General features: G+C 56.0%; 2 protein-coding genes across 7 annotated transcripts in view; one reads left to right on the top strand and one right to left on the bottom strand.

Moving 5' to 3' along the window:
* Positions 1–6,216: 6,216 nt before the first annotated feature.
* On the bottom strand, positions 6,217–12,382 carry GID8 (GID complex subunit 8 homolog). 2 transcript variants are annotated; one of them, XM_072944560.1, is made up of 5 exons: positions 12,302–12,382; positions 9,285–9,414; positions 8,124–8,320; positions 7,611–7,808; positions 6,217–6,823 (listed from the first exon to the last, which is right to left on the bottom strand). In XM_072944560.1, exons 2-5 carry the CDS (start codon positions 9,400–9,402, stop codon positions 6,650–6,652), a joined length of 687 nt encoding a protein of 228 aa, XP_072800661.1. In that variant the 5' UTR covers positions 9,403–9,414; positions 12,302–12,382; the 3' UTR covers positions 6,217–6,649. The 2 variants fall into 2 exon arrangements, with proteins under 2 accessions (XP_072800661.1, XP_072800660.1); XM_072944559.1 differs by lacking the exon at positions 12,302–12,382 and adding an exon at positions 12,142–12,272.
* Positions 12,383–12,456: 74 nt separating this feature from the next.
* Positions 12,457–25,249, top strand: part of DIDO1 (death inducer-obliterator 1) — a 51,847-nt gene continuing 39,054 nt past the window's right edge. For 2 of the 5 annotated variants that reach the window (XM_072944554.1, XM_072944550.1), the window contains exon 1: positions 12,457–12,609. The gene's annotated coding sequence lies outside the window, so the exon portion shown is untranslated. Of the gene's footprint in view, positions 12,610–21,755; positions 21,887–23,989; positions 24,080–25,249 lie in introns of those variants that run through there. The other 3 variants (XM_072944555.1, XM_072944551.1, XM_072944553.1) reach the window with 3 other exon arrangements.

Genomic DNA, 25,249 nt, shown 5'->3' with positions numbered 1-25,249 from the left:
CGACCTGGGCCGCCTCTGGGGCCGCCTCAGCTGCTCCAAGGACGTGCCCAGTGCAGACATCCGGAAACCGCGGGGGCTTCCCCTGCAGCCCGCAGGCAAGGTGGGGCTTTGGAGGGTCTGAGCCCGGTGGTGATCCGGGCACTGGGTGTGCAAGGGGCCTGCAGGGGGAAGGGGCCTGCGTGTCCCTATCCACAAATCGGGGGATGATGGTAGTCCTCACCTCACGGGGCTGTGTGCTCCCCACATGAGTCAGAGGCAGTCTCATGGGGGGCAGGGGCAGCAAGACTCAAGGGCAACCCCTTTCTAAACAGATCTTTGAAGGTGGGCTCCAGCCTTGGACCTGGGACCAGCCTGGGAAAGCTGAAGGGGCCTGAGGGACCTTCACTCTCTGGGTCTCCACGTGACCTTGAAGCCTCGGCAGCCATGTCCACCTCAGGGCCTTCCCAGGGCTCCATGGGCCGAGCTCCACGCTTGCTTGTCAAGCTGCCATTCTACCATCCACATGGACGTCCAATGGGACAGGAGGATGGTGGTAGAGACGTTTATCCCCCCCCAAACAGACCCCAACTAAGAAAAGCTAGAGAATTGTTGCTCAACTCAGTGCTGCCACCTGTATCCCATTCTCTTCCCGGCAGTTCACTCTCACTCACTCGCTGCACGAGGCTCTTTGATGATTTTTTATGAAGACCTAGAACCACACTTTAGTGGAAATCTGTCAGTTGACCACCCGAAGTCCCGCTCCTCCTGGAGCTGATGTTCTGGGGCACATGAACAAAACAAAAAGGAAACGAAGAGGCAGGGAAGGGTGGTTTCTGCAACAGGATGGGCTGGGCCGTGTTCCTGAAAAGATGTGTGAGTCAAGTCTGAGCGCAGGGAGGGAGCAGGCCACACAGGTGGGGGCAGGAGGGCCAACAGCTCAGGTGCGCGGCTGGAGGCCTGCTCCAGACCACAGGCCCAGTGGGGCTGTGGGGAAGTGGGAAACGGGACAAAGCAGCAGGGGAGGCCCGACCGGCCGCAGAGAGCAGGCAGAGGCCAGCCAGGGCTCAGAGGTGGAAGCGTGCAGAGGGTCACAGGGTCACCCTGGCTGCTGAGTTGTCAGTGCAGGGTGGCCAGGGTAGAGGCAGGGAGGACGAGGCCCCTGAAACAGTCTGGGCTCAAGGTGAGGGGCACTCCCTCCAGGTAGGAGAAGTGGGGCAGAGAAGTGCCAGAGCACGGGCTGTGTGAGGAGACCAATGGGAGGGCGAGCATCTGCCACCGTCCCGAGACATCGAGCTGGGCAGGCCTCCCGTCCTCATGAAGGCGGAAGGTGAGGGTGGCAGCCAGAGCAGCTGAACCGCGTGACACATCCAGAGCCCCCACCTCACGCCCAACCAACCAGCTGCCCTTGAGCTTCGAGGGAAAACAACGGGGCGGTGGACAGAGAACCACTTTCAAGAGGCAGAGGGTGATGCTGGTGACAGCTGCCAGCCTCGCCCACTGCCTTCGAAGCCTTGGTTCCGCCCTATCCAGCCCGTCCACCACCATCTGTTCCACTTCTGGGGCTGCTGTACAGAGACCTGCTGGGATGGCTTTTTAAAGCTAATTCTGGCCTCCCTGCCACGTCATGACCTCACGGTCCGCAGCCGCCAGAGCCACCCCCACTGTGCAGCGCAGACCCGCCGGATCACAGCTGTGTCCTCCGGCACCCACGCCACCTCTGGCCTCTGCGCAGCCCCTAAAGCTGGAGACTCTGCGAGTGGGATGGCCCACCACAGCTCCCCGCTGCTGCTGGCAGGCCGGGAGCGGTCTTGGTCCCAGCAACAGCGCACGCCGCGGCCAGGGAGAGGTGGGCTCACACTTCAAGTGGCAGAGGACAAGGACAAGGACACAGGGAACCAGAAAAAGGAAGCTGTGACACCGAGCGGCGTGAGCACAGTGCAGGGCTACACGTGGAACCTCAGGGCCCTGAACGGCTCCTTCTCAAAGTGCCGGTGAGCTCAGTGTCTGAACCCCACAAACGTCGCTGCTCACCCTTTCTGCCTTATACCAAGAATACAACCGGACACCCGGAGACTAAGGACTCGCCAGTCCCACGAGGCCGGCCCCTCCCCTGGGCAGCGAGGTCAGCGGTCTTCCGTGCGGCCAGCCGACGCCCCAGCCCGGGTGTGGGGCCCTCGGTGATGGCCGGGCTTGCACACGTTCCAGCAGCAGCTGATGAAGTCTCCGCGGCCGGAAGAGCTCGGTTTGGAGGAGAGAAAACCTCGCGGCACAAGCCTGCTGCCGAGTCTGCAGAGCGGGAAGCTCCAGCCGGGGGAGGCCGTGTCCGTCTCTCCTCTCCGGTGGCTCGGCTCCCGCGGGGCAGCCGGGCGCAGTCTGGGCACGGCGGCATCCTTGCCCGACGTCTTCCTCCCCAGGCTCCAAGCGCGCGTCGGGGTCTCACAGGTGCTGCGCCGAGCCTGCTGCTGTGTGCACGGCCGGCAGGGCGGGCCGTGCAGCAGGAACGCCGGCCACTCGGAGGTGCGCGTGGACAAAGCCCCTCAGGCCCGCTCTCGGCTCTCTGCTAACTCTTGGTGAAGGCTGGGTATGAAGGGGCCGGACACACCTTCCTCGGTGCCGCGGCGGACAGGACCCAGACGCCCGGCCTTCCAGCTAGGAGACTAAACCGCAGATGAGCCCAAGCCCCACATTCCTATTTGGCTCCACAGCCCCCGCCACGAGGAAACCTCCGCCCTGACAACTGACCCGCCCAGCCCCCAGCGGCACCCTGCGGAGGCAGGCAGCTCAGGAGGCCCTGCTGCCGCAGCACTGGGGACACAGAGGCGCCGGCACAGCAAGGGATGCCAAGGGTCCAGGCCAGCCCCACAGTCCTCTCAGGGGGAAGGCACAACCTCCCGGACAGGCAGGCCCCATGTGCCGGACACCTCAGTGAAGCCAAGCACTCCCGCACGGTCCCACCGCCCCACTCAGCTCAGGGACGTCACCAAGGTCCCCTTGCCAGCCTGCAAGGAGAGAGGAGAGCGGCGGGACAGCGAAGGAGGGGCCGCCTTCTGTTTCCCACACCAGCGGCACCCACACTCCTTCCTGCGCTCTCCCGGCGTGAGGCACCCTCACTTCTGTCCCCCCATCCTCTCAGCCTCTGCCCAGGGCCTGCACCCTCTTCCACAGTGAAGGCGCTCACGGCCGAGAGCTCAAGAACCCCTTCCCCAGCTGGACCCGCATGAGCACCATGGTGGGAGTCCGGGGGTTCCTCAGAGTAGCAGCTCCTCGACTCTGAAGGTTGGGAGATTTTCATAAGTGAAAAACAATTAGGATATTCCAACCCAGCTTACAGCCGTGGGCGGGCAGCCCAACTCGCTCTGTTTCCTTCACAAGCGTGACACCTGCGTGCGCACCTCCCAAGGGCAGAGGGCGATTTCAGAGGGGGGCGGGGCAACAGCAAAGCACAGAGGTACCTGAGCAGGGCTCCCGCCTGCCCGCCCGCTTCTGACAGGAATGTGCTAGCACGGTGCTGAATTCTGTTCTTTAATTGGAGTAACTTTTTGGGAAGGGAAAAAAGAGCGTTCACATGACCACTCCAAGAAAAAACATGAAAACCTTTACCAGGAAATCAAGAACAGGCAGCGAAAGCAACCTGTTCTGCATCCCCAGATGACGCGGGGCTGCAGCTCGCCCCGCGGGAGCCGAGCGGAAGGACAGGCCACAGGCGCTGGCGCTCCAGAGGGGCCGCGCTCACACCCGGCCCCACGCGGCCGGCGCTCACCAGGCAACTGCCCATAAACCCAAAGCAGCAACACATGCCTCTGGAACAAAAGCACCCCCGTGGCAGGAAACAGCGCCCACAGCGTCAGACTGAAGGCGCCAGAGCGCCCTGCTCCAGGCCCCGACGACACGCACCTGGCCCACGGCTGCAGCCCCCACGGGGCGTCCCGCGGCCACGGCTCAGCGTCTTGGGTCGGCGGGACAGCAGACACCCTGCGTTTACCGGGGCTTCTGATCTGGTCTTTTGCTCAGACTGAGGCTTGGCAACAGCAACCCGGAAGGGAGGCCCTCCATCATCTGAGGACGGACGGCACGGTCTCTGACATAAAAGGAACACGGTTCTCTCTGAGCCCCCGGCTCTGCCTCTCCCCCAGACTAACAGCAAAGGCAGCAGGAGAACACGGACACCGCACAGCGTCAGAAGAGCCGCCCTCCACACGTCTGTCTTCAGAGCGTGCCTGGGCCGCAGCAGCGCCAGCCCCGCGTACCTGGGCGCACAGGGTCCGGGTCCCGCCAACACCAGTCCCAGCAGACAGCTGCCTCTTCTAGAACCTGGAAACCTTCGCAAGACACGTTAGCCTGCAATAACCCCTGTGCTTCAGAAGATTCCAAACTAGGGGTGCAGTTTCCTCACATGGCTTCGTGGTATCAGGAACACAGAGAACCAGAACATTCTCACATTTTATTTCACGGCACTTTTCACAAGAAAGCGCAAAAAGAAGAAACAACTATCCCTGCAAGACACTGCATCGTAACAGACAAAAACGAGACGACACAGAAAAACCAACACACTTAACGGGCACTACCTCCTAACAGCCACTGCAGCTCGCCTGCTGGAAACACGGCTGCAACGAGGTGGAGCAGCGAAGCCGGCAAAGCCTCCTCCGGAGGCTTCCAGCCCTTGGGGAAACGAAGGTCAAGAACCCAAGAGGACCTCTGAATCCTCTGCGTTGCACTGTCACCCAGTTCCCACTGGCTCGCAGCGCTGGCTCGTCTAAGCCACTCACCGGTTGAGCTGGTGAATAGAGCACTGACACTTCCACCAGCGCGCGGCAACGCTCCACGCCCGTGGCGCACCGCGCGCAGCCGCCCGACTTTACGGGCGACCCGCGCTCGGGACCCCCGTTCCTCTCACCCCGTCTCGTGCTAATCACGCACGTAAGGGACCTGACGGGGCCTGACAGTGACGGTGATCAGGAACATGCCGAACTGCCCAGTGCTTCTCAAGAAACGCAGCTTTAGCTCCGCTTCCCTAGTGCTTTCCTTGCAGCTTCTGCTGTATTAACTACTTGAAGACGAAAACCCCCTCCTGGCTACCTTACTTTTAGCGCCAAACCTCAGAGAAAACGGTTCTCAAGAGAGGTCACGTCTGGGGATGACTTCGGGGGTAAGGAGAGGGCCCGCACCCTCACAGGGTCAGAAGGGCCGGTCGAGGGCCTGGACGGTCCACAGGGGCCACGGCGGTTCTACTGTGACTGAATTACAGGAACCACCTGGGGAAGAAAACACGGCCCAAGGCGCTCCCCCCCGGAAAACACTGAGCTCGCACTCTGAGCAGAAGCAGAAAGTGACTGCTGAGTGGAGAGAACAGCTGGTGGCCCAGACACTTAGCAACAAACACTCAAGGTTAGCAGGGGCGCGACTGACAGCCCCAGCGGCCAGAGGCGGACCCCTGACCTGTCTGTGAACCTGCCCAACCTGGGTCATCTCGGCAAACAGGCTCCTCCCAACCCAGGTGCTAGCGGCCTTTCTCCCCACCGGGCCTGTGCCAGGAATCGGCGAGGGAGAACCAAGTCCCCCACCAGGAGCGGAAGCTCCCACCAGAGGCCGCACAGGAGCCAGCCGGCCCAAGAAGAGCCCCGCGCTCTGAGACACCGTCACTCCCCTCCACGGGACTCACCCAGGGGCCAGCAGCTCCCTAAGGACCGACTTCTAGCACCAGCGCCCAGCGGCACCTGCAACGAACCCCACACACGAGTCTGCGCTCGCGTCTCACTGACTGCACCGGGCAGGGGACGCCTCCAGGACTGGCTGACACCGCCAGAGATGCTGGGGAGAAGGGCACCTGGGACCGACTGCGTGGGTGCTCCGCCCGCCCCCTCGGAGGCCCACGTGCACCACCAGGCAAAGTGGCCTCCAGCCACAGGTACAAGAGGCCGTTGCTGCCATCACCGCGGGGATGCCAGCCCCCAAACGAAAGGTGTGTTGGAGATGATTAAACTTTCTAGAGACCATTTTGGTCATTCTTGAAATTAAAGAGAAACCTTTATTTTCAACAAAACTGCCTAGAAGAGATGGTTCATTGATCCACTAGGAAAGAATCTCTCACCACATCCAGCACCAAAATATGTATTTAAAAAATTAAAAACACACAGCCCGCTCCTCACACACACGCATTTCCCCAAAAGCCACCACGCATCCCAGACCAACAGGGTGAACAGATCAATCCAGTACCCTCACACAAAAGGAGTCTGTGAATCAGGATTTACAAATTTATAGTCTTTCCTATGAAAAAACAGAAACAAATGAAAAACCAAGCGGGTAAGGAAAAACCTCTACACGAAGGCCTGACGAGACTCGGGAGAACGAAGAAAGCACACTGTCTGCCTACGCACCCCCAGGAAGCAAGACCCCCAGCGGTGCTGCTCCTGCCCCAGCGGCCCGGCCCTGGGGGCCGGCAAAGCCCTGTAGGAGCCAGGCGCCCCACGCACCCGTGGCGTAGGGCAGGCGCCAGCCTTCCAGGGAGACAGCGTCTTTCACCACGCACTTTCCTGCGCTTCCAAGGGCCGGTTTCCCCTTTAGAGAAGGTGCTGAGTCAGAGAGGAGTGAGGGGGGAAGAGTTCTCTGCTGCGAGAAGGTCCTGGGCCCCGACAGCGCCATGACGAGCTCCGTGCGGGGCTCGCTGCAGACTCTACTTGGGCTCCTCGATCACACCTTTGCTCAGGTCTGTCATTTTGGGGTATTTTACTTTCTTCTGGTCCAGCTCATTCTGAGCCCAGAGGAGGAGTTTCAGTAATTTTGCCAGCTTGGGTGTTGACTCACGGTTTTCATAATCCAGGACAGCTTGGTTAACCTCACTCCACACCTGGAAAGTAAACATATCCAGTAAAGGCAACTGCACACATGGAGCACCAGCAGAGAGGGTGTGGTCACAGCGTGCATTTCACTCCCCTAGGAGACCGTCTTCACACGAGAAGTGTCTTGTTTACTTAAAGACATTGAAGCCCGTGACCATGATGCACTCTGGAGGATGCGAAACACATTCCTTGCCCAGAGGCGCTCACGGTGCAGTCAACAGGTGTCACGTCTCGCCCAGGTGGCGGTTACATGCCAGGAGCTTGGCATGAGAGTCCAGCAGAGAGGAGACCCCAGGGGGTGGTCCTGGTTCCATCCTCACCAGCCTCAAGAGAACACCTGAGGTTGGCCCCAGGGCTGCACCCCTTCCAACACCACGGAGGCCACCGGAGAAGGGGGCTGTGGCCAGGAGGTGACCAGCTGTCCCGTGGCTGGAACCCAGAGAAGCAATAAGGAGAGCAAACATTTGGGAAGCAAATATGGGACCTGAATTAAAAATCTATGAGACGCCTGTTTCTAAACATCTTCAAATATGAGAAAGATTGAGATAAAAGACGAAAATCGGCGAAGCGCCTCAATTACCACATAGTAGAAAAACTTGGGATGCTTTGCGCCCTAGTTTGACAGGATGAGAGTTTAAAAATCAGGCGGAAAAAAATCAGTATCAAACGAGGGAGGAGCTGGGGCCATCCCCACACACCGTCACAGCCATAAGCCACGTTCCCCCGCTGTCCAGCGGCCCCCACCCACCGTGAGCGCCCACCGCAGCAGCGGGGGAAGGCCAGCCCGGGCCCCACCTTCTGCCTCTGCATCATGTTCAGGAGGTCTCCGAAGGGCGACTCCTCTGGGTTGTCGAAGGCCAGCAGTGCCAGCGTGCGCTCCATCTCTGTCAGGCACTCCCGGCTCTCCTCGCCCTGCTCAGCCAGCTGCGTCTGCGCGAACTCCAGCGCAGCCTCCGTCTCCCGCTGGCGGATCAGCTCGATCAGGTGCTGCTGCTGCTCAGCGACAAGGTGGCCGGGTGTGAGTGCGCAGCGGCCAGCACCGCCCAGCGTGGCCGTGCTAGCTTCTAGTCAGAAGGGCATCCAAGGGGCAGAGTTCCCTAGCATCTCTGAGCTATTAAATGTGCATTTTTCAAGCGAGGAATAGCTTCTGAAATACATAAGACAACAGCTAACACAAATCCCTTCCCCACGTAAATCAAAACAGTATTCTATCAATGCAAATCAGCCTCGTTCCTTGGGAATCACCGTAAATCACCTTAACTTATTACTGAGTGTCTGCAAACCAGACACCCCTCAGGCAAAACTCACTTGCAAGTGGAAGTAAAGGTGCCGGTTTGTGTCCAGGAGCTCTGGGTGGAGGCTGTTGATCAGCGCGATGGCCTCCTGAATCTGGCCTTTCAGGATCATCTCCCGGATTTTGATTCGCTCATCAAGTGTTTCGAGATCAACACTAGGTTCGATCCCAGATTCCATTCGAAATTTCTCTGCTGCTTCCTTAAAGCCCTCTGAAAACGAAAACCATCGTCATTGCTCGGAGAGTCAGCAGGACGTGACCCGAAGCCTTTTTCACTCTTGAAAGCCCACTGGCCTGGAGAGTAACCTCAGGTACGAGCTACCCTTCTTCAGGGATGTGATGTTAACGCCTCTGCGACTTGCTAGCTATGCCCCTGAGGTGCAGACATTCGAAAGGCTGCACGTCATCACCGCCCAACCCACTCAAACACTCTGACTCCCCCTGCCCGAGGCGAGGACTTGCGCTGTGGCTCCCTGTAGAGGGCCTGGGGACCTGGCCACGCCCACTCTTAGCGAGTTGACAGCTCTCAACATCAAACCAGCAACCTCGCACACACATACACCCCCCGACACGTGTGCACACAGCTATAGGCCACCATTTCCTCGCCACCTTTCAAAAAAAAATCTTAAAAGAGACTAATGTGAGGCGGAGGGTCGGGGCGCTGGGAACTAGCAGGAAAGAGAGCCACATCTTTTGGAAACAAGACGGTTTTTTCACCCCAGAGTTACCCTCTTCCTTTCTAGAACCAAAGAGAGCTGCGTGTCAGCTGCAGAGCATGCGCTCCCTTCCACACGCTTCTGCCCCACCCCTCTTCTGAGGTGGGCACCCCTTTAGGAACAGTCCAGGACCAGAGTTACTGGGCTGGCCAGAAGACAGCAATTACCCAGGCCTTACACATACTTCAGAGCACTCTTAATTATCTTCATCAACTGTAAAAATGCCAAAGGCCAAGAAACAGGATTATGCCTTAGGTCTCGGATACCTGGAATCATGAGCTCGCCTCCAGAAGAGATACCTCTTTCAAAGGAGAATTACAAGTATGCTAAACCAGCACTGCGTTTTAATGACAGCTGAGCACAACCCAATTTCCCCACTGAACGTTAGTGGTGAAGTCTGACTGTGTGCACTCAGGGAGAACTCTGCCCAGGGGCAGCATCCCTGGCGCAGGCAGTTACCTGTGACCAGGTAGTTCATGATGAGGCGGTTCATGTCTGCTCGCTGGACGTGTAAGTTGTTGAGTTTTTCCATCCACTCATCTTTCGTGATTTCATCGGGTTTTTCTGTGTAACTCATTCTGATTTATTTCTACAGGAAAAAAAATTATATTTTAAGAATTGGTGAGGAATGCTATGACAAGTGTGATCACTTCAGAAAAAAATACAGCGACATAGCAGGAAGTAAAAGGGAATGAGTGAGAAGATACTTAAAATGTGGGAACCAGCAAGTGCAAAGGGTCTGAGACTCAAACACAGGTTCAGGGACCAGAAGGAAGGTGGGGTGTTTAGGAGGCAGGATGAACGCAAGGAAGAGCCACGGGACTCAGAGACAGGAGGGCAGCTGGGGTCAGATTAAGGCCTTCAGGTGACGGAGAAGCTTAGATGGGTTCTCTAAGGACCAAGGACAGCCACGGGGTACAAGCTACAGAATTTCATGCTGTAACGTATGTGCTAAAAGAATCCCACAGTCACACACCCACCAGACTCACAAAATCGTGTGTTAACAGGGACATCGCATTCTCCTGAACTCCCCTACACTGCTGTCAGAAAACACTGCACTGCAAAAGCATTTGGCAGCTGCACATGTGTGCTCCTTGCAGCCAGTTCTACTGCCAGATTGAGACCCTTGAAGACTCACCACAGTGTGCTAGACACAGATAAGCCTGCTCACAGAAACAGCGTTCAAAATGGCAAAGATACGGAGGCATCCCCACCATGTTCATTCATCAACAGCACGGACAAACGAAATGTGGTTCACAGGACCACAATCCCTGGCCCAAAGCCCTTGGGCAGATCGGTTTCAGAATTCAGAACTGTTCAGATCGTACAAAGACTATCTGGCATAATTTACCGTGTGTTGTATGACAGTCTCACTGGAGTCTGGGGCAGCACCCCATAATCAAATATTATTTCTTCAGTGAAATGTATGAGAGTATTCATACCAAGTGGAATAGAGGCCATTAAACAGGCTTTGCCAGGTTAGGTTTTGCCAACAAATAGGATAAAAACAAAAACAAAAACTTGGTTTTCCGAGTTATCTGGATTTTAGGGTAGCTAGGAAATGACTGTGATCATGTTCACGTCACAGAATTTGCTAAAGTAGTTAAAATAAATGAACACAACCGTACGGATGACTCAGAAACCAGCTGGACGAATAAAGCAAACCACAGCACAGGCCCAAGTGGGACAGTTTTGTAAAAAACAAAAACCAAGACAAGGTCTATAATATTTGCTTAGCAGTGAATAACATACGTAACAAAACTGTTTTGTTATTGTTTTAAGTAAGGGCATGAAACAGGAAACTCAGGAGGTGGTTACCATGGAAAAAGGGGCCCTGGGAGCACCCGTTGGGCTCTCAAGATGGGTGGTGAGCCCACCACTGTCCGCTTCAGTTTTACCTTCTGTAACTGACAGACATTCGTGATATTAGTTTATACGTAGCAAAGTACATGCTAAACTGCTTCAATAAATAAAAGCAATTAAAAGATGGCTCTGGTTTCCCAGTGGACATGGGATGACCACGGGGTGGCTGGTGACAGCTGAGCAGGAAGACCATCAAAGAGCTGCCCAGTCCAGAGAGCAGTAGCAGCAGAAGAGCCTGAAGGCACAGTCCCTCAAGGTTCTGTGGACAGAGAGCGAAGGGGCCCTGCTGCTGGACCCAGTGTGGAAGGTAAAAGAACAAGACTCCAGGACAATGGGAGGTTTCAAGCTTGAGACCTTGGAAGATGGAGCCACAAGTGAGGAGGAAGGGCTGGGAGTGGAACAGGTTTGAGGAGCTGGGCAAGTCTGGGCTATTAGACACGCAGCCAGAGAAGTCAAGCAGGCACCTGGATTATAGGTCCCCAGATCAGCACTGGAAACATTAATTAGGGAAATATCCGCCACAAAATGATACTGAAAGCCAAGAGTCTGCCAAAGATCGCACAGGGAGAGAGTGTGGGCAGGGAAGCAAAGCGGTGCAGGACAAAGTCCTGGGTACTTGGCGGATGCCAAACTCCGAGATCAGCAGACCGGAGGTGTAGCAGAAAAAAACTGGCGGCAAGACAAAATCGAGAGGTGTCGCTCATACAAACACCCTCTCTCAGAGCTACGACCAACTGCTAAACTCGCTCAGATCAAGCTCTTATTCTGAGGCAACAGGGCGATATTTGAAAGTAACAGCTTCGGAGAACTGGCCCGTTGTTCTGCGCAAGAAGGATTCAGCAGTTAAATACTCAACAGACACAATTAAATGTCCCAATTCTGAAGCCGAGGAACACTTGCTTGCCAAGCAGCAAGTACGTCCTCACCAGCTCAGTCTGCTCTGAAGCGGTTCTGTATTAAAATAGCTCCCTTCCTAGAGACACCTGTGCGGTGTTTCAGTAACTGTCACTGTTCTAGCTGGCGACCATCTCTGAACACTGCAGCCTTCACTCGAAACGTGCTCCCGTTAAGAGCAAACACCGAATTACACAGCCCGGGCACCGCCACGTTAGGAGTCTACTCCTGCCGGAGGAAAGGGGGCAGTTTGACTTGCAAAACTCGAGGGCGCCGCCTGCACCGAGGACGCGGCCCGACTCTGACACCCACTTGGACCTTCGACCCCGGAAGGCTCCCAGCGCGGGCCCGGCCGGCCCGGCGCACCCGGCGGCGGCGCGGCGACCCGGCCCGGCCCCGTCTCTGGCTCGCCTCCACCCCCTCCCCGCTCCCTCCCCTCCCCGGTCCCGACTCCTGCCCGAGCCCTCCCCCCGCGGGCCCTCCGTCTCGCCGCCCCCGCCTGCCGCGCTCCCGCGGGGCCGCTCGGCCCGGCCGCCTGGGCCCGCCGCGGCCATCTTACCGTGCGGACCCCGCCTGCCGCGCTCGGGTCTGGGGTCTCCGCGGCCGCTCTGGGGGCCGGGCCGGGCGGGGAGGGGGCGGCGGTGCCGGGGAGGGGGAGGCGGCGGCGAGGGCCGCGGCAGAGGCGGGGGCGGGGGCGGGGAACGGGAGGGCAGACGCACCGGCGGCCGCCCCCTCAGCCACTTCCCGCGAGATCGTGAGATCGCAAGCCGGCAGCCAATCAAGTGCCCCCACGAGGGGGCGGGGCGCGGCGGCCGCCCGGAAGCGCGGAACCCTAGCTTCCGTCCTTGCGCAGAACTCCCCTCGCGGCGCCCTCGCTCTACGGATTGGCGCGAGAGTCAAAAGGCGTCGTCCGCCTCTGGGTAAGATGGCTGCCGTGGAGGCGTCATTGTGGGGGAACTTCGCGCCAGGACGGCGACATCTGGACTGAGTCGGAGGCGGAGGTCCCAGCGTCCTTTCTGTCGTTTGTGTGAGTCTGAGGGCAGGGGGCGCGTGCGGGGTCAGGCGCCGGTGCTCCGCGCAGCCCCGAGGCGGGGTCCCTCCCGACCCAGCGCCTGCCTTCGCGCAAAAGCCTGGGAGGATCCGCCCGGGAGCGGCGGGCCGGAGCTCTCGGTTCCGATCGTTGGGGCGGCTCCGGGGCTACGCGACCGGGTCGCAGAACGCGCCTTCGCTCGCTGTCAGATGACTCAACAGGGACGGGCCTGCCCTCGGGGAGCCCCCCGCCGGGAGCCCGGTGGTCCTTCCCGCGCGAGCTCCCCGCGGCCCAGGGCCCGGTGGTCTTTCCGCCCGTGGTTCCTAAGCCGCGCCGGCGTTGGGCAGGGGCTGCAGCCTTATGCGCGGGGCCCCGAGGTGCTGCGTGCGGCCGCAGAGGCGCAGAAATACACATTTGTGCTTTCACATGGTTCTTATTGTCCGTTTGCTGGAGTGGAATGCAGACTCAGAGCAGGGTCTCGTTTTCCTGCTACTGGAGAGTAGAGTTAAAAGATTTTAGAGCTTTTCAGGCAGGAAATTGAGCCCTTTATCGGATGAAATCCGACGTCCTCCTGAATTGGAAGTCAGGGGTTAGATGGCTTCCTGTGATTGCTCAAAAGCGAACTAAATAACGTGAAAGTGGTGGTGGACTTCCGGCAGAAAGTTAAGTGCAACTCGGCAAATGGGTTTGACAATGACGACTGATTACCGACATTTTCCGTTAGTGGAGTGAGTTAAATCTGCAGGTCCAAAGTTTGGGCACAAATCTACTTAAAATGCAGATGCCAGTGTGGTACTTGTCTGTAACATCCTGTTCAAGGACTTAATCCCATAAACAACTTTAGATGCCAACTTCATAGTGCCCGTGGAGGTGCAGATTTTAAAAATTCTTTTCAAGGGCGAGCGAGCAGAAAGCACAGTTCCGGTGCCCTAAGGCGCTAGAATGCTTGCGTCTGAAGGGGCTGCGGCTGTGCCTTCTCTGCGGGTCGGAGGTTGAGGCCTCTCCCCCAGAAAGCCGCTAGTCACCTGGTCCTGCCCATCCTTAATCCTGTCTGGAGACTGGCTGCTGTTTTGTTCCCAGCTCCTCCCTGAAAACGTTGAGGCTGTCCTCTCTGCTTCTTGAGTTGCCCCTCCCAGGGGTCCTGCCAGCTCCTTTCTGAAACCCACCCAGCAGGCAGGGTGATCTCTCCCGGTCCCTGCCCTCTTCACACCCGTCGGAGGACACCCTCCCAAAGTGAGCACGGCTGAGAGCCTCATCGCTCCTACCCTTTCTCTCTCCAACCCAGGTCTCAGATTCTCTCCCCTCTGGGTTCGCAGCACTGCCTGGGCTAACTCCCAGGAGCGGGGAGACCTTCCCTGACGAAGCAGGAGGTAGTGCCTCTCCTTTTGCTCACGTGGTCCCGTAAACTGCCCTTTCGCAGCCCGTTATGTCCCTGATGCCGAACATTGTGGCACAGCTCACCCCAGACGTGGAGATCTGGGACATGGCAGGAGTTCCACAGACACTTGTTGAGAAGATGGAGGAGTAGATGACTGAGTGGTGATGGGGACTTGACTAGAAGCAGTTTCAGCAGAAATGGACGAAGGGGGAACCCTTGGTGGGCTGACAGTTTGTAGGGCAACAGAAGAGAAAGAAGTGGAAGATGAGCTCAATGGTGCAGCCTGGTTGGCGAGGTCGCAGTGGTGGCACCAATGGCAGAAGAACCATGAGGATGAGGAGGGAGAGGAGGGAGAGGAACGGGGAAGAGTTCAGGTCGGCCTCTTGGAGTTTGAGGCACCTGTGGGACTGTCTAAAGCTGGTGGGAAAGGTGAGGCTGGGAGTGAAGGTTTTGTGGTAACACCTTGTGAGGGTTGATGAGCACTCAAAGAAAGTCCGTTGAGAGGAGAAGTGGACCAGGTCCAGAATCCACTGAGGGGATCCACCGGGGAAGCCCCGGGGCAGTTTCTAGCAGATGTGATCAGCAGTGTTGGGGCCAGCAGGCGGGGCACCTGGTGAACTTGGTCAGTGTCTGGTCATCATAGGGCGGTGAGCCCAGAGGGGCGAGGTGCCTGACAGAGGGGACCAGGCTGTGACTGGGCTAGCGGCCGCCGTGGGAGGAGTCAGCGGCTGGGATGATTACAGGCAGCACTGAAGCACAGGAGCTGGTGGCTGAGGCAGAGGGGGGCGTGTCAAGGGGAATATCTGGGGGCAGTTGGGTTTACAGGGTGGGACCATGGCTAGAGGAGGCCTGGATGGATGGGGAGGTTCAGCAGTCAAGAGCTCCTTTTGCATGTCAGGTTTCCAGGTGCATTTGAGGCATTGAGTGGGGAGGTTAGGGGAGCAGGTGGAAAGGTGGTAGAGGCGAGCACAGCACGAGTGCAGGAGGACCCTGGGCCCGAGCCCTGAAGACCCCAGCGCACAGCGAGGGGTTTGGGGCATGTGTCGCTCTTCATCTGGAACAGTGAGCAGGTTGACAAGATTTCAGCCTGTGGGGTCGTGAACTGGCTTCTGGAAGGGAACGAGGTGGGCCTGGGGCAGGGGGAGCAGCCAGACGGCCAGAGCTTCTGCTGTTCTCCAAGCCCAGGGGGAGTTTCATCTTGACAGATGAGCACGTTTTTTTCTCTTATTTTTTATTTGAGGTATAGTTTGAGGTACAATATTATATGAGTTTCTGGTGAACAACATAGTGATTCACAAGTTAGCAGTTCTGTAAAGAGAGATGTTAAAGGCTTATTAGTTTTAAAAGAGCATAAAAGAGTTTTTTAAAACGGGAATGCATTTTGAGAATAAAATACACAGTGCTTCTTTTAAACAAATCCTGGACTGCTCAACAAGCAGGCTACCAGCCGTGTTTCACAGAGCCACAGTATTTGGGGTGGTGTTTCTATCTTTCAAACCCCAAAAGCATAAAATCAAACCCATACCCATTGGAGCCCTGCTTTCAAGGGGAGTTTTGGCAAAATCAAACCTGATTCTTGGGGTTAATGTATAAACTGCTCAGAATCATTACCACGAGTAGGCAATAAACTCCAAAAAGCCAATTTCCATAGCCTTAGTTTTTCACAATATTCTGTCTTGAAATTCTGCGTGAAGATGTTAAAGGGAGTAGGGAGACTTTTATTACTATTTAGTTCTGCCGCGTATATTCAGATGCCATGAGTCTTGGCCTGCGAAGCCCGTGCAGTGGGGTTGGAGACAGTCTCCCTCCCCCGCCCCCCTTGCCTTTCTAGGCTCTACCGCAAAGTCAGGACGCGCTGGTGTGTCACAGGTTTCTTCGGATGGGTAAAAGCAAGAATGATGTTTGTCTTGATCTTTCAACTCCCGCAGAAGTTGCGACATATTGCGACATAAAGTGGGGTAGTGTGGGGGCCGGCCGGGGGAGCACAGGCAGCAGACCTGCCTGGCCGTCCCGGGCCCAGTCAGTGCGCTGTTCGCAACCACTTCCTGTTGAGGTGGTGGTTCCCTTCAGGCCTGGCTGGTGGGGACCTGACACGTATGTTGCTGTAGACGCAGGTACAGACAGATGTGCTCACACATAAACAAAGAGCCCGTACTGTGTAGCTGTGTGACTGTGTGTGCTTTGAGGATTTTTTTTTTTTTTTTTTTTTTTGCTGAGCCTGGCTATTCTGATCAGATGTCAATTTGGGAGGTAGAAGCGTTGAGTGAAAATGAGGCATCCTTTTCAATTGGTAACCACATGTTCCTTTTTAAAAACACACTCTCAAAATTTTGTTTTTGCGTTTTTAACTTTAAAACCTTATGTTTACTCTCTAAGTGCTTTTACTTTCCGTTGGAACAAGAGGAACTTCTGTCTGTCTGACCAGCTCCCAGGATTTTGCATTCCTCCGTACCATCAGAAAGGGCAGCTTTCTTGGGCTCCTGCCTTCTGTGGACAGGTTTGGGAGCTCTTGTTTCTCCTTGGATTTCTGCAGTTGAGAAGCACGTGGTCCAGATGGGACCTCAAGACTGTTTTGGCATTGGAAGGGTGTTTTCTGGGCGTTGGTTTTGCTGAGGTCCGGAGTAGAGGCTTTTGGGCGCCCTGTGGAAACTCCTGGTCGCTCAGCCTCTGCTGTCCTTGTTGGCAGTTCCTTCGGATGCGTTCTTCCTCACTTTCGCCATTTTGTTTTTATGAGTCAGGCAAGAACAGGAATTTATACGTTACGTTTTTTTCTATTTTGGACAAATCCAGAAAGCTACCATTAGACCTGACTTTCAGCAGTCTCTTACTTTTCAAGTATTTCATTTTGGAAAAAATAATCTATTAAATTGTAGCTGGTACGGTTGTAACTGCCCCCTGCCCCTGGGGCCCCGCGGCCCCTGCTCCCAGCTGGCCTCGGAATGGGGACAGGTCTGCGGGACTCGCCCTCGTCCTGGCACCGCTCTGTGAGGAGCGTGTGCAGGTGAACGGTGTGTTCAGGCACAACTATGTTTCTCCTCAACTGCTTTTCTGTCAAAAGCTGTGAAGGCATTGATTTTCCTGCCCTTTTTATTTGGTGTGTTCTTTTGGAGATGGTTAGGAGATGAAGTCAACTAGAAAGGAAATACAATTTTTATGCCTTATATGTGTTAAAATTTCTTCTGAAATTAACTGCATTTACTTTTTTCACTAAACTCACAGGGGACAGAAGACGTCTCAGAGTAGCAGGAACATCCTAAGAGGCATGAGTGACACACTGTGCTCCGTGAGGGTGGTCCCTCTGGTGTAGGTGACAAACCGGGGCTTTCTTACAGGAGAGGCGGCTCCTTGGATTTGTGTTTCTGTCTGAAGGGCTCTGGGAAGCGGTGGACATGGGAAGGACGCATCTAGCCCCGCTTCTTGCCGTCGATCTGGGCCTCCCAGAGGTGGGGCGGCCTCGGAGCCACAGCGCTGCCGCTCCACTCCCGCCGGTCACAGGGCCAGGCTCTGCTGCTGCTGGCGAGCGGTGGCACTCCGTCCGCAGGGCCAGCTGCAGCATCCGTGTAGAGGGTTGCTGGGCACAGCGTGCCTGGGGTGACCCCCTCCTCCCACCCTGTTCCCTTTCCTAATCTTTCGCATTTTCCCGTTTATGTATTCTTTTGTATAAAAGACAGAAGATTAGTATGGTTCTCATTTGCTCCTTTGACTAAGGAGCCCGTCACGTTCCACAGCTGACTTTCAGTAGGTCTTTGGGGTTGGATACAAAGGTTAACTCCTAATTTTCACTCCCCCCCCACTTTTTTGTTTTTTGTTTGTTTGGTGGCCCCTTTTCCATCCTGCCTGTTAGTCCCCCTGCCCTGCCTCAGAGCAGCGCCCAGCAGGATCCACGTAGTCCACGAAGTTGCCTTTCCAGCAGTGACGCACAGGTGTGGGATGGCCCTGGTGGTGGACAAACAAAGGTCTGCTTAGGAATGGGGACCTGTCTCCCTTCGTGGGCAGCACTGGTGGGCCGGTGACTTTACCAAAGGCAAAGGAGAACAGGAAAGGAGTTGCTAGGTTACACTGCCAAAGACAGCAGCGGGCCCCGCAGACGAGAGGGGCCTGGGTGAGCCGCGAGGGCGGGCGGGCAGGGTCTGTCATTGGAGGAGGGGGCTGTGCACACGGGGAGTGGGGGCGGTGTGGTCAGACATGCACAGGTGTCTGACTGGTTGTGAGACCTGTAACAGGCTTCCTGACCGGTAAGGACAGGACGGAGACTTGTCTACCTAGGGTGTTGGGAGGCAGGCTGTTTCCTGCGGCAGTGGGTTTTGTTAGGGTAAACACAGGTCAAGAGATGTTTTTTATTTAATCCTGCAGAAATGCAGGTATGCGGGGTGGTCCTGCAGAGGGGAGTGGGGCACCGAGGGCCCTGGGGTGGGGGTTCTCTAACTTGAAAGCAGCTTCCGAGAGCAGCAGCCAGTTTCGGCTTCACACTTTCCTTAGCGAGGGGCCAAAGCCTGGGACTTAGCTCTGCTCTGCTTGGGGTGGTCTCCAGCTTATGGCGAGACCTTTCAGCACTGGTCAGATGACAGGACTGTGCGTGTGGATGCACCTCCAGTTGGCTGCTAGCTGGCTGTACGTAGTGTAAGAGTGATGCCAATTCATTCATTGCTCAGAAAAAGAAAAAGAAGATACAGTGGTTGATGCTTGTGTTAGTGATAATAAAAAAACACGAGGTTTATCTGTGTTGGGAACCTGCATTCTGTCCCCAGGGAGTGATGGGGGGTGTATTGTGTGATAATCCTTTCGTTCACCTTGATGGTTAGGAGTGCAGCCTCTGGGCGCCCGGCACCCTGGGGCCCTGAAACAGGGCAAGAGCAAAGCTGAGGGGACAGCCGGTTGTCCTGAGAGGGTGGCTCCAGCCTGGTGAGCCCACAGCCTGTGGTTCTCTGGCCTCAGGGACGCCAGGAACCCTGCAGCCCCTGACCACTAGGTCGGGGCCCCTGCAGTAGCCATTCTGGAAGAATCCTGTGGTTTTCCTCCAAACTGCTGGCAGAGGCCAGGGAGGAGGAGCTGAGAGGGTCCGACGTTGACCTTGCCCCTTGGCCTCCCCTCCCCCTCTTGTCTCTCCTGCTCTGCCTCTCCCCTCCACCTCTGGCCTGGGTCTGAGTTTGGGTCCAGGTTCCCTAGGGACCTTGTCCGGGGCCAGGCATCAGACCCACCCTCGACCTTGACCAGCAGGCCACTTCTCTGCCTGCCTGCCTGCCTTTGAATTCCAAATGAGAGGAACAATAAAGGTTTTACATTGTCCCTGCAAAGGGTGGAGCCTGTTGGGTCCTGCCTCACCTCTCACCTCACCTCCAGGAGCGGGCGCCCTGCTTCGGGGGTTTCTCGTTGGGTCAGGTGCTCTGCTCAGGACCCTGCTTTCCAATGGGCTTTAACTCAAGGAGAGGAGGCTGAACACAGGAAGGCAGTTTTTTAAAGGGATCGCTGAGTTTTCTGATGTGCTTTTCCGCTTTGATAAAGTTCCCAAATGTGTCTGTGAGGTGGGGCAGCGGGACCTGGTGTCTACACCTGCTGGTGACGCGCTTTTGTCAGAGACTGAAATCCCCGAGGGTGGAAGCCTGTGCGGCTTCCTGCTCCCTCCTGTTGGCAGCCCTCTGACCTTTGGGATTTGGCTTGCACACCTGGTGTATTTAGGAAAGAATCTGAGACAACCAGAGACTCCTTTTTAGTCTGTTTGCTCCTCTGAGTTCAGCTATGAAAAGTAAGTTTATTAGGAGGGAATATTTCTTAGCTAGTTGAGTTCAGGTGAAATGTACCCAAACTGCGCTTCCAGAAATGCCTTTTTCAGCAAGTGAGAGTGGCTCCCGTGAGGAGTGCAGACAGGTGAACTGGAATTACTTGAGGAGGCCGAGGAGGCCGGAGTAGTGAGAGGGTGGCAGGGACCCCTCAGCCCGCAGGCCCAGGGTCAGAGCCAGCTGCTGCTGAGAGGTTGCAAGCGGGAGGCACAGTTGTTGAGGGGGTGAGCAATTTCCTTTTACTGCGTAAGAGCCATCCTGAGGGTCACTGAGTGCTGTAATGACTGCAGGTGGGGCTTCCTGCAGCTCCTTTCCCTTCTGCCCACTTGCTTTTCCACCCCGAGCTGTCTCCTGCTTCCTCCTCCCGGCAGCTCTGCCTTTGGTGCCTTTCATCCCTCCGAGCACCCACCTGGAGCCGCATCTCAGTGAAAATCTCACTTTGCAGAAGGGCATTGCTACTGGTTTCGCTTCTTTGAAGGATTTTCAGCTGAAGGGGCTGAGTGGGGTGTCCTCACTCCAGCTCCCATTTACGGAGCCCTTTGCAGGGGGTCCCCATGTGAGCTTTCCCCTACGGCCCAGCATGTGAGTCCCATTTTACAGACCACTTGCCCGAGATCACACTGCTTGTTCAAGCCGGTTTCAGCTACTTCTGTCTGGTTTCTAGACTTCTCACTACACCTATCTGGGGCAAACCTGAAGACAGTCAAGGTGGAAGAGCAGTATTCATCCCTGCAAGATTTGATGAAGGTGGTCCTCATGGAATCCCACCAGCAGAGACAAGCCGTACTATGTTCCTTTGAAGGAGAGTCTCTCAGAACCTAGCAGGCTATGGGGTCTTCAAGATGTTTGTCTAAAAGCACAGCCTGAAAGCTGAGAGCTACTTTATTCAGTAGATTTTCTTAGGACTCAAGCCCAGGACTCAGCATCTCAGATCACTCTAAAAGGCTGTTCCAAAGCAGCAAGGTAGAAGCCAGGATATATGAGTCTTTCCAACAAAGACCCCCAGGTAGTCAGAGCATCAAAAGATTACTGTTAATCAAAGAAAACCAGACACCTCCAGTTAAGGAATTTATCACTTTTCTCTATGTATGGGAAGGTGCAAAGGTATGGGCTCCTTGAAATCATTCCTTTGATGTGCACCTAGCTGTCCAGGGCCTGTATGCTGTTCTTTCACATCCTGAGTTCCCTCCAGCTCACTGGGGCGGGAGGTGGAGGGGTGGGGGTGGCAATAGCGGCTGATGACTCCACGGCCTCAGCATTCTTTGTTTACTGATACGGCTGCAATCTTTTTCACTCACACACACCTGCTCCCAGGCCCTGGTTCTCCTGCGTGGAAGCAGCTGGCAGGGCGGGAGTGCAGCTTTACTGCACACAGGGCAGTTTTCTGCTTTTTGCCCAGGGTTCCTGCTTCTAAGGAACGTGAGAGCAGGGAGCTGTAGAGGCAGTGATGGGGACAGAGGCCAGCCCTTGGTCAAGGAGTTAGTGTTCTCAGGGCTGGTGTCTGTAGTGTCCCAAGGAAGCAGGTGATTCCCCTCTGAGGTCCATTTGCTGAGTATTTGGGGGCAGGCAGGTGCTGGGGTGTCACTCGTCAGCACTGAGTGAAGAAAATCCAGGGGGAGGGTTATCATAGCCCTTTCCTTGCAACCCTGGTGGCCCAGTGTGCCCAGTTGTGTGAGCTCACCTCTTTGTAGCCGTGCTTCCGCGGAGGCCCGGCTCGACCGCGGTCTGGTGGGAAAGGAGCGTTGTGCCTTGCTCCTATCTTCCTCCCGGCCCCTTCTGCCACTAAGTGGGCCCAGGGCGACCAGCCAACGGAAGCCCAGGCACTGTGCGCTCCCCTCGGGGTGGCCGGACCCACAGGGGCGCGCGGCGCAGGGCAGGGGCGGGGCCTGGGCCAGTCTCCTTCCTCCGCCCGCCGTGAGGGGGCGCTGCGCGGCGCGCGGCCGGCCCATCTAGCTCCACGTCTCGGTGGCCGACGTCTTCCCTCCGCTCGCAGCGCGGGCGGCTCTTCTAGCCCCGCATCTCGGTGCCGGCGCCGTGCCCGCCCGCCCGCTCTCCTGTCCCCTCGCTCCGCGGCGCTTCGAGGGAATGGCTGCGAAACTCTAGAGGCCTGCTGCCCGCGGTGAGTGGCGGCCGGGGCGGAGGGGCCGGCCGCCGCGGGGCCGCATCCGGACGGGCGGGGGCGGCGGCGCCCGGACCGAGCCCGCCCGGAGCCGCAGGGGCCGCGCCGGGCCGCGCTCCGCCGAGCGGAGAAGATGGCGGCGGCCGCGGGCCGGGGGGAGGGGCGGGCGGCGTGGGGGCGCGGGGCCCACTCCCGGGTCCGGCCGGGCCGCCGCGGGCGGTGCTCGCCGTCGCGTCTCAGCCTGGACGGACCGAAGGGAGCGCGGGCACAGCGCGGCCCGGTGCCCCGCGGCGGCGGCGCGCGACCGGGGAGGGGGAGGGAAGCGCTTTTTCCTGGGAGTTCCGAGTCTGGCTGCTTGGGCGCGGAAGCGATTCTGTTTCAAGTAACGGAGTAACGTAGAGTTGAATTCTCTCTTTAGTCCGGTGAGTTTCTCTAGACATCTTGCAGGAGGTGAAGTTTCATTTTAGCGTTTTTCTATAAGGTGTGGTTCTGTTCGCTTTCAGGTAATTTCAGGCTTCTAGTCGACTGCTCTTGTAAAGGCGAACATTACGTTAGTTGTGTGGTATTCGATGCTGTAGGAAGCAAAAAAGAAGTTTGGAAAGTCGGTTTCGGTTTTTTTTTTAAGACTGTGCCCAGCCGCAAAATACAGAATTTTGGGTTTTATTGCGTGACTTGTCAACTCGATGTGTGACATGAAACCGATTTGTGCTGTGTTGCCCGCTGGTCATCCTGAAAAAGGGAAGGGGCACCTCTCACCTTCGACGGGAGGCGTGCCGGCCCTGCCGTCCGCTGTGCCATTCCCGCCCCACGTTTCGCGCGCTCTGCTCGGTGTCTGCCGCTCCCCCGCCCGCTTGGGAGACCCTGGGGGTCAGGACAGGTTTTCCGCCCTAGATCTGACCCCTCAGACAGTGGGCCTAGAGTTGGGGCCTTGGGACAGCAGCACACGAGGTAGGTTGAGGGTGCTCTGTAATTGGCGGTCAGCCGTAGATGGCAGCATCCGTGTCCTTTGCGCGCTGGTGGAGCGCGATTTGAGCGTGTCGGGCATTTTGAAGGCGAAGAGGCGAATAGTAAGACTTTTCCCCCAGTATGTTCACAAACCTCAGGGCAGCCGTAGATTGGTACAGGGGTTGGGTTGGGGGAAGCAGAGCCTCCAGTGGGCGTTCCACCAAGGTGGACCCTGTTCTGAGCAGTTTATGAGTGCTAATTCGTTTCGACCACTAGGGTGCTCGGTACCATTCTAGCCTCCAGGAAGGTGAAGCACCTGTAAGGAACTTGTCCAGGAACACACAGCTGAGTTCTAACTGGGCTGTTGGGCCAACCCCAGGCAAATGTCCCATGATTTTCCTGGCGTGATGTAGTCCCTGGCTTAAACACGCTTCCAAGAAGGTGCTTTAGGCGTCTGTTTTGAGGAAATAAAATCAAGGACCTTTAAAAAGATTTCTCAGTTTACTCAGTGAATACCAGAAAGGTGGCCTTCTCAGTCCTGGAGACAAGTGAAGTGGGGACTTGTGAGGGCCTCCTAGCTCCTTCATTGAAATCCAGTGTTGGCAGCCTTGTACCCTGGAACCTAGAGCCCTTACTGGCACTTGGGTTTGGCATACACACACGCCATCTCTATGACTAGACCATTATTTTGCCATTTTTAACACAGCATAGACACCCCACATGTCACCTGAGAGGACCCAGCCCCAACCCTGTGGTGAAACTTTCTGCCTAACACATTTCCTAAGTGCTGTTTCCTCCTTGCCTGTGTTCTTGTAGACTTATTTTAATAATGAGTAGGAATAATATGTATTTTTAATTTATTTCTGATTTTCCACCAAGAGTTGTCTTTTATTAGTTTTTGATTGAATTCGGGCCATTTCAAGCAAAGTGAGTTATGCTTTGATAAGAAAAGACATTATAATAGGCCCTATGTGTAATGGGTAGCACTCTGGACTCTGATAAGAAAGGACACATTAAAGGTTGTGAGGTTGACGCCTCCCCTGGATGTCTGCTCGTTCCCACGGCGACCGTGTGGATGTGTGAGCATCACAATGGCTTGCTGAGGAGCTGTGTCACTGGGGCTTGGACACAGGGCACCCAGTGCTTCAAGTGGGCCTTCATGAGGGTAGGGTTAGTCTTCATGGTGGGAGGAGAGGTATTGGAGTGGGGGCTTCGGCGGAGGAGTTTGTAGGTCCTGCTGTTGACGCTGTAAGTCCTCATTGAGTAGAGGCCCCTTCCTGGGCAGCCCACAGACTGGTTCTTTGTAGTATGTGTTTTCTGGATGTTCCAGGTCCTGATTGTTTTCTATTTCTGCAAAGTGCTAATGTTTTACCTTTTTTATACACCTGTCCCATGATACCAGGTGACTTCCATTTGGCCCTTGGGGAGCCAAGATTGAATGTTGACAGGCCAGCTCCCTGTTGTCCTTGAGTCTGCGCTGTTGGCACCATGTCCGATAGAGACCTGATTTCTCGTATACCTGGTGGACTCAGAAAGTCCATTAAGGAAAATTTCCTGAAACAATCTCCTTTTTGCGTTCCTTGTGTAAACGGTGGAGCCCCTCCCAGTGGATATCTGACACTGCCCTCTTTATGGCCAGCACCGAGGGATGTGCGTGAGTTCCTTTCCGGAGGTTCTGTGATTAACAGTGACTTGAGGGGAGGTCACACACTGCCTGCATGGAGCGCACGTGGTCTGAGTGCCCGCACCCCCTTGCTTAGGCCTCACTCTCGTTTTCTGAGCAGTGCAGCTGGCCCTTGAACGGCATGGCTTTGAGCTGCCCGGGCCCACTTACACAGGGCCCTGTTCAGGAGTAAACACTGCGGTGCTGCACAGGCCACAGCGTGCAGAGCCTGGGTGTGAGGTGTGTGCAGGCTTGAAGCCTAACTCCTGTTTGTCTCAAGGGTCAACTCTGATTCTGAGGGTAAGTGATACGAAGTTGAATGGATGATGATCCTGCTTTTGCAGCAGTCCCTGTAAACCTGTTCAGTAAGCAGTGGGATTGTCACGTTTGTAATTTGTAAAGCAGATGCTTGAGTATCAAACTTTGCTGCTGTGGTTTTGCTTTTCTTATGCTAATACAGACTCTTAATGTGGTATTTAATAAACCTTTACAAGAAGGTAAAAGAGGTTTCCCCCCCAATACAAAGATTACTGTGTTTGTTTTGCGAAGATAAATATATATGTAGAAAATCAAGACAATGTAAAAATATAAAGAAGGAAGCAGAAACCCCAGAAACAGCACTGTGTGGAAGCCCAGCGTTAGAGCTGTTGTCCTGTTTGTGAGCCTGGTTGCATGTGTTGGGCAGAGGGTGTTAGGAGGTGGGGCCACTGTGCAGGGCTGACTTGTCTCCCCACTCCCATGTGAGACTCTTTCAG

This window comes from Vicugna pacos, chromosome 19 (genome assembly GCF_048564905.1).
Source record: "Vicugna pacos chromosome 19, VicPac4, whole genome shotgun sequence".
Lineage (NCBI taxonomy): Eukaryota > Metazoa > Chordata > Mammalia > Artiodactyla > Camelidae > Vicugna > Vicugna pacos.
This window is presented reverse-complemented; position numbering and strand designations above follow the sequence as displayed.

Coding starts and splice junctions, on each gene's coding strand:
- GID8 (XM_072944560.1), bottom strand. CDS start 9,402: ATGAGTTACACAGAAAAACCCGATGAAATCACGAAAGATGAGTGGATG. Junction 8,321..9,284: donor CATGAACTACCTGGTCACAG/GTAACTGCCTGC, acceptor TTTCGTTTTCAG/AGGGCTTTAAGGAAGCAGCA. Junction 7,809..8,123: donor ACCTTTACTTCCACTTGCAA/GTGAGTTTTGCC, acceptor GTCGCTGAGCAG/CAGCAGCACCTGATCGAGCT.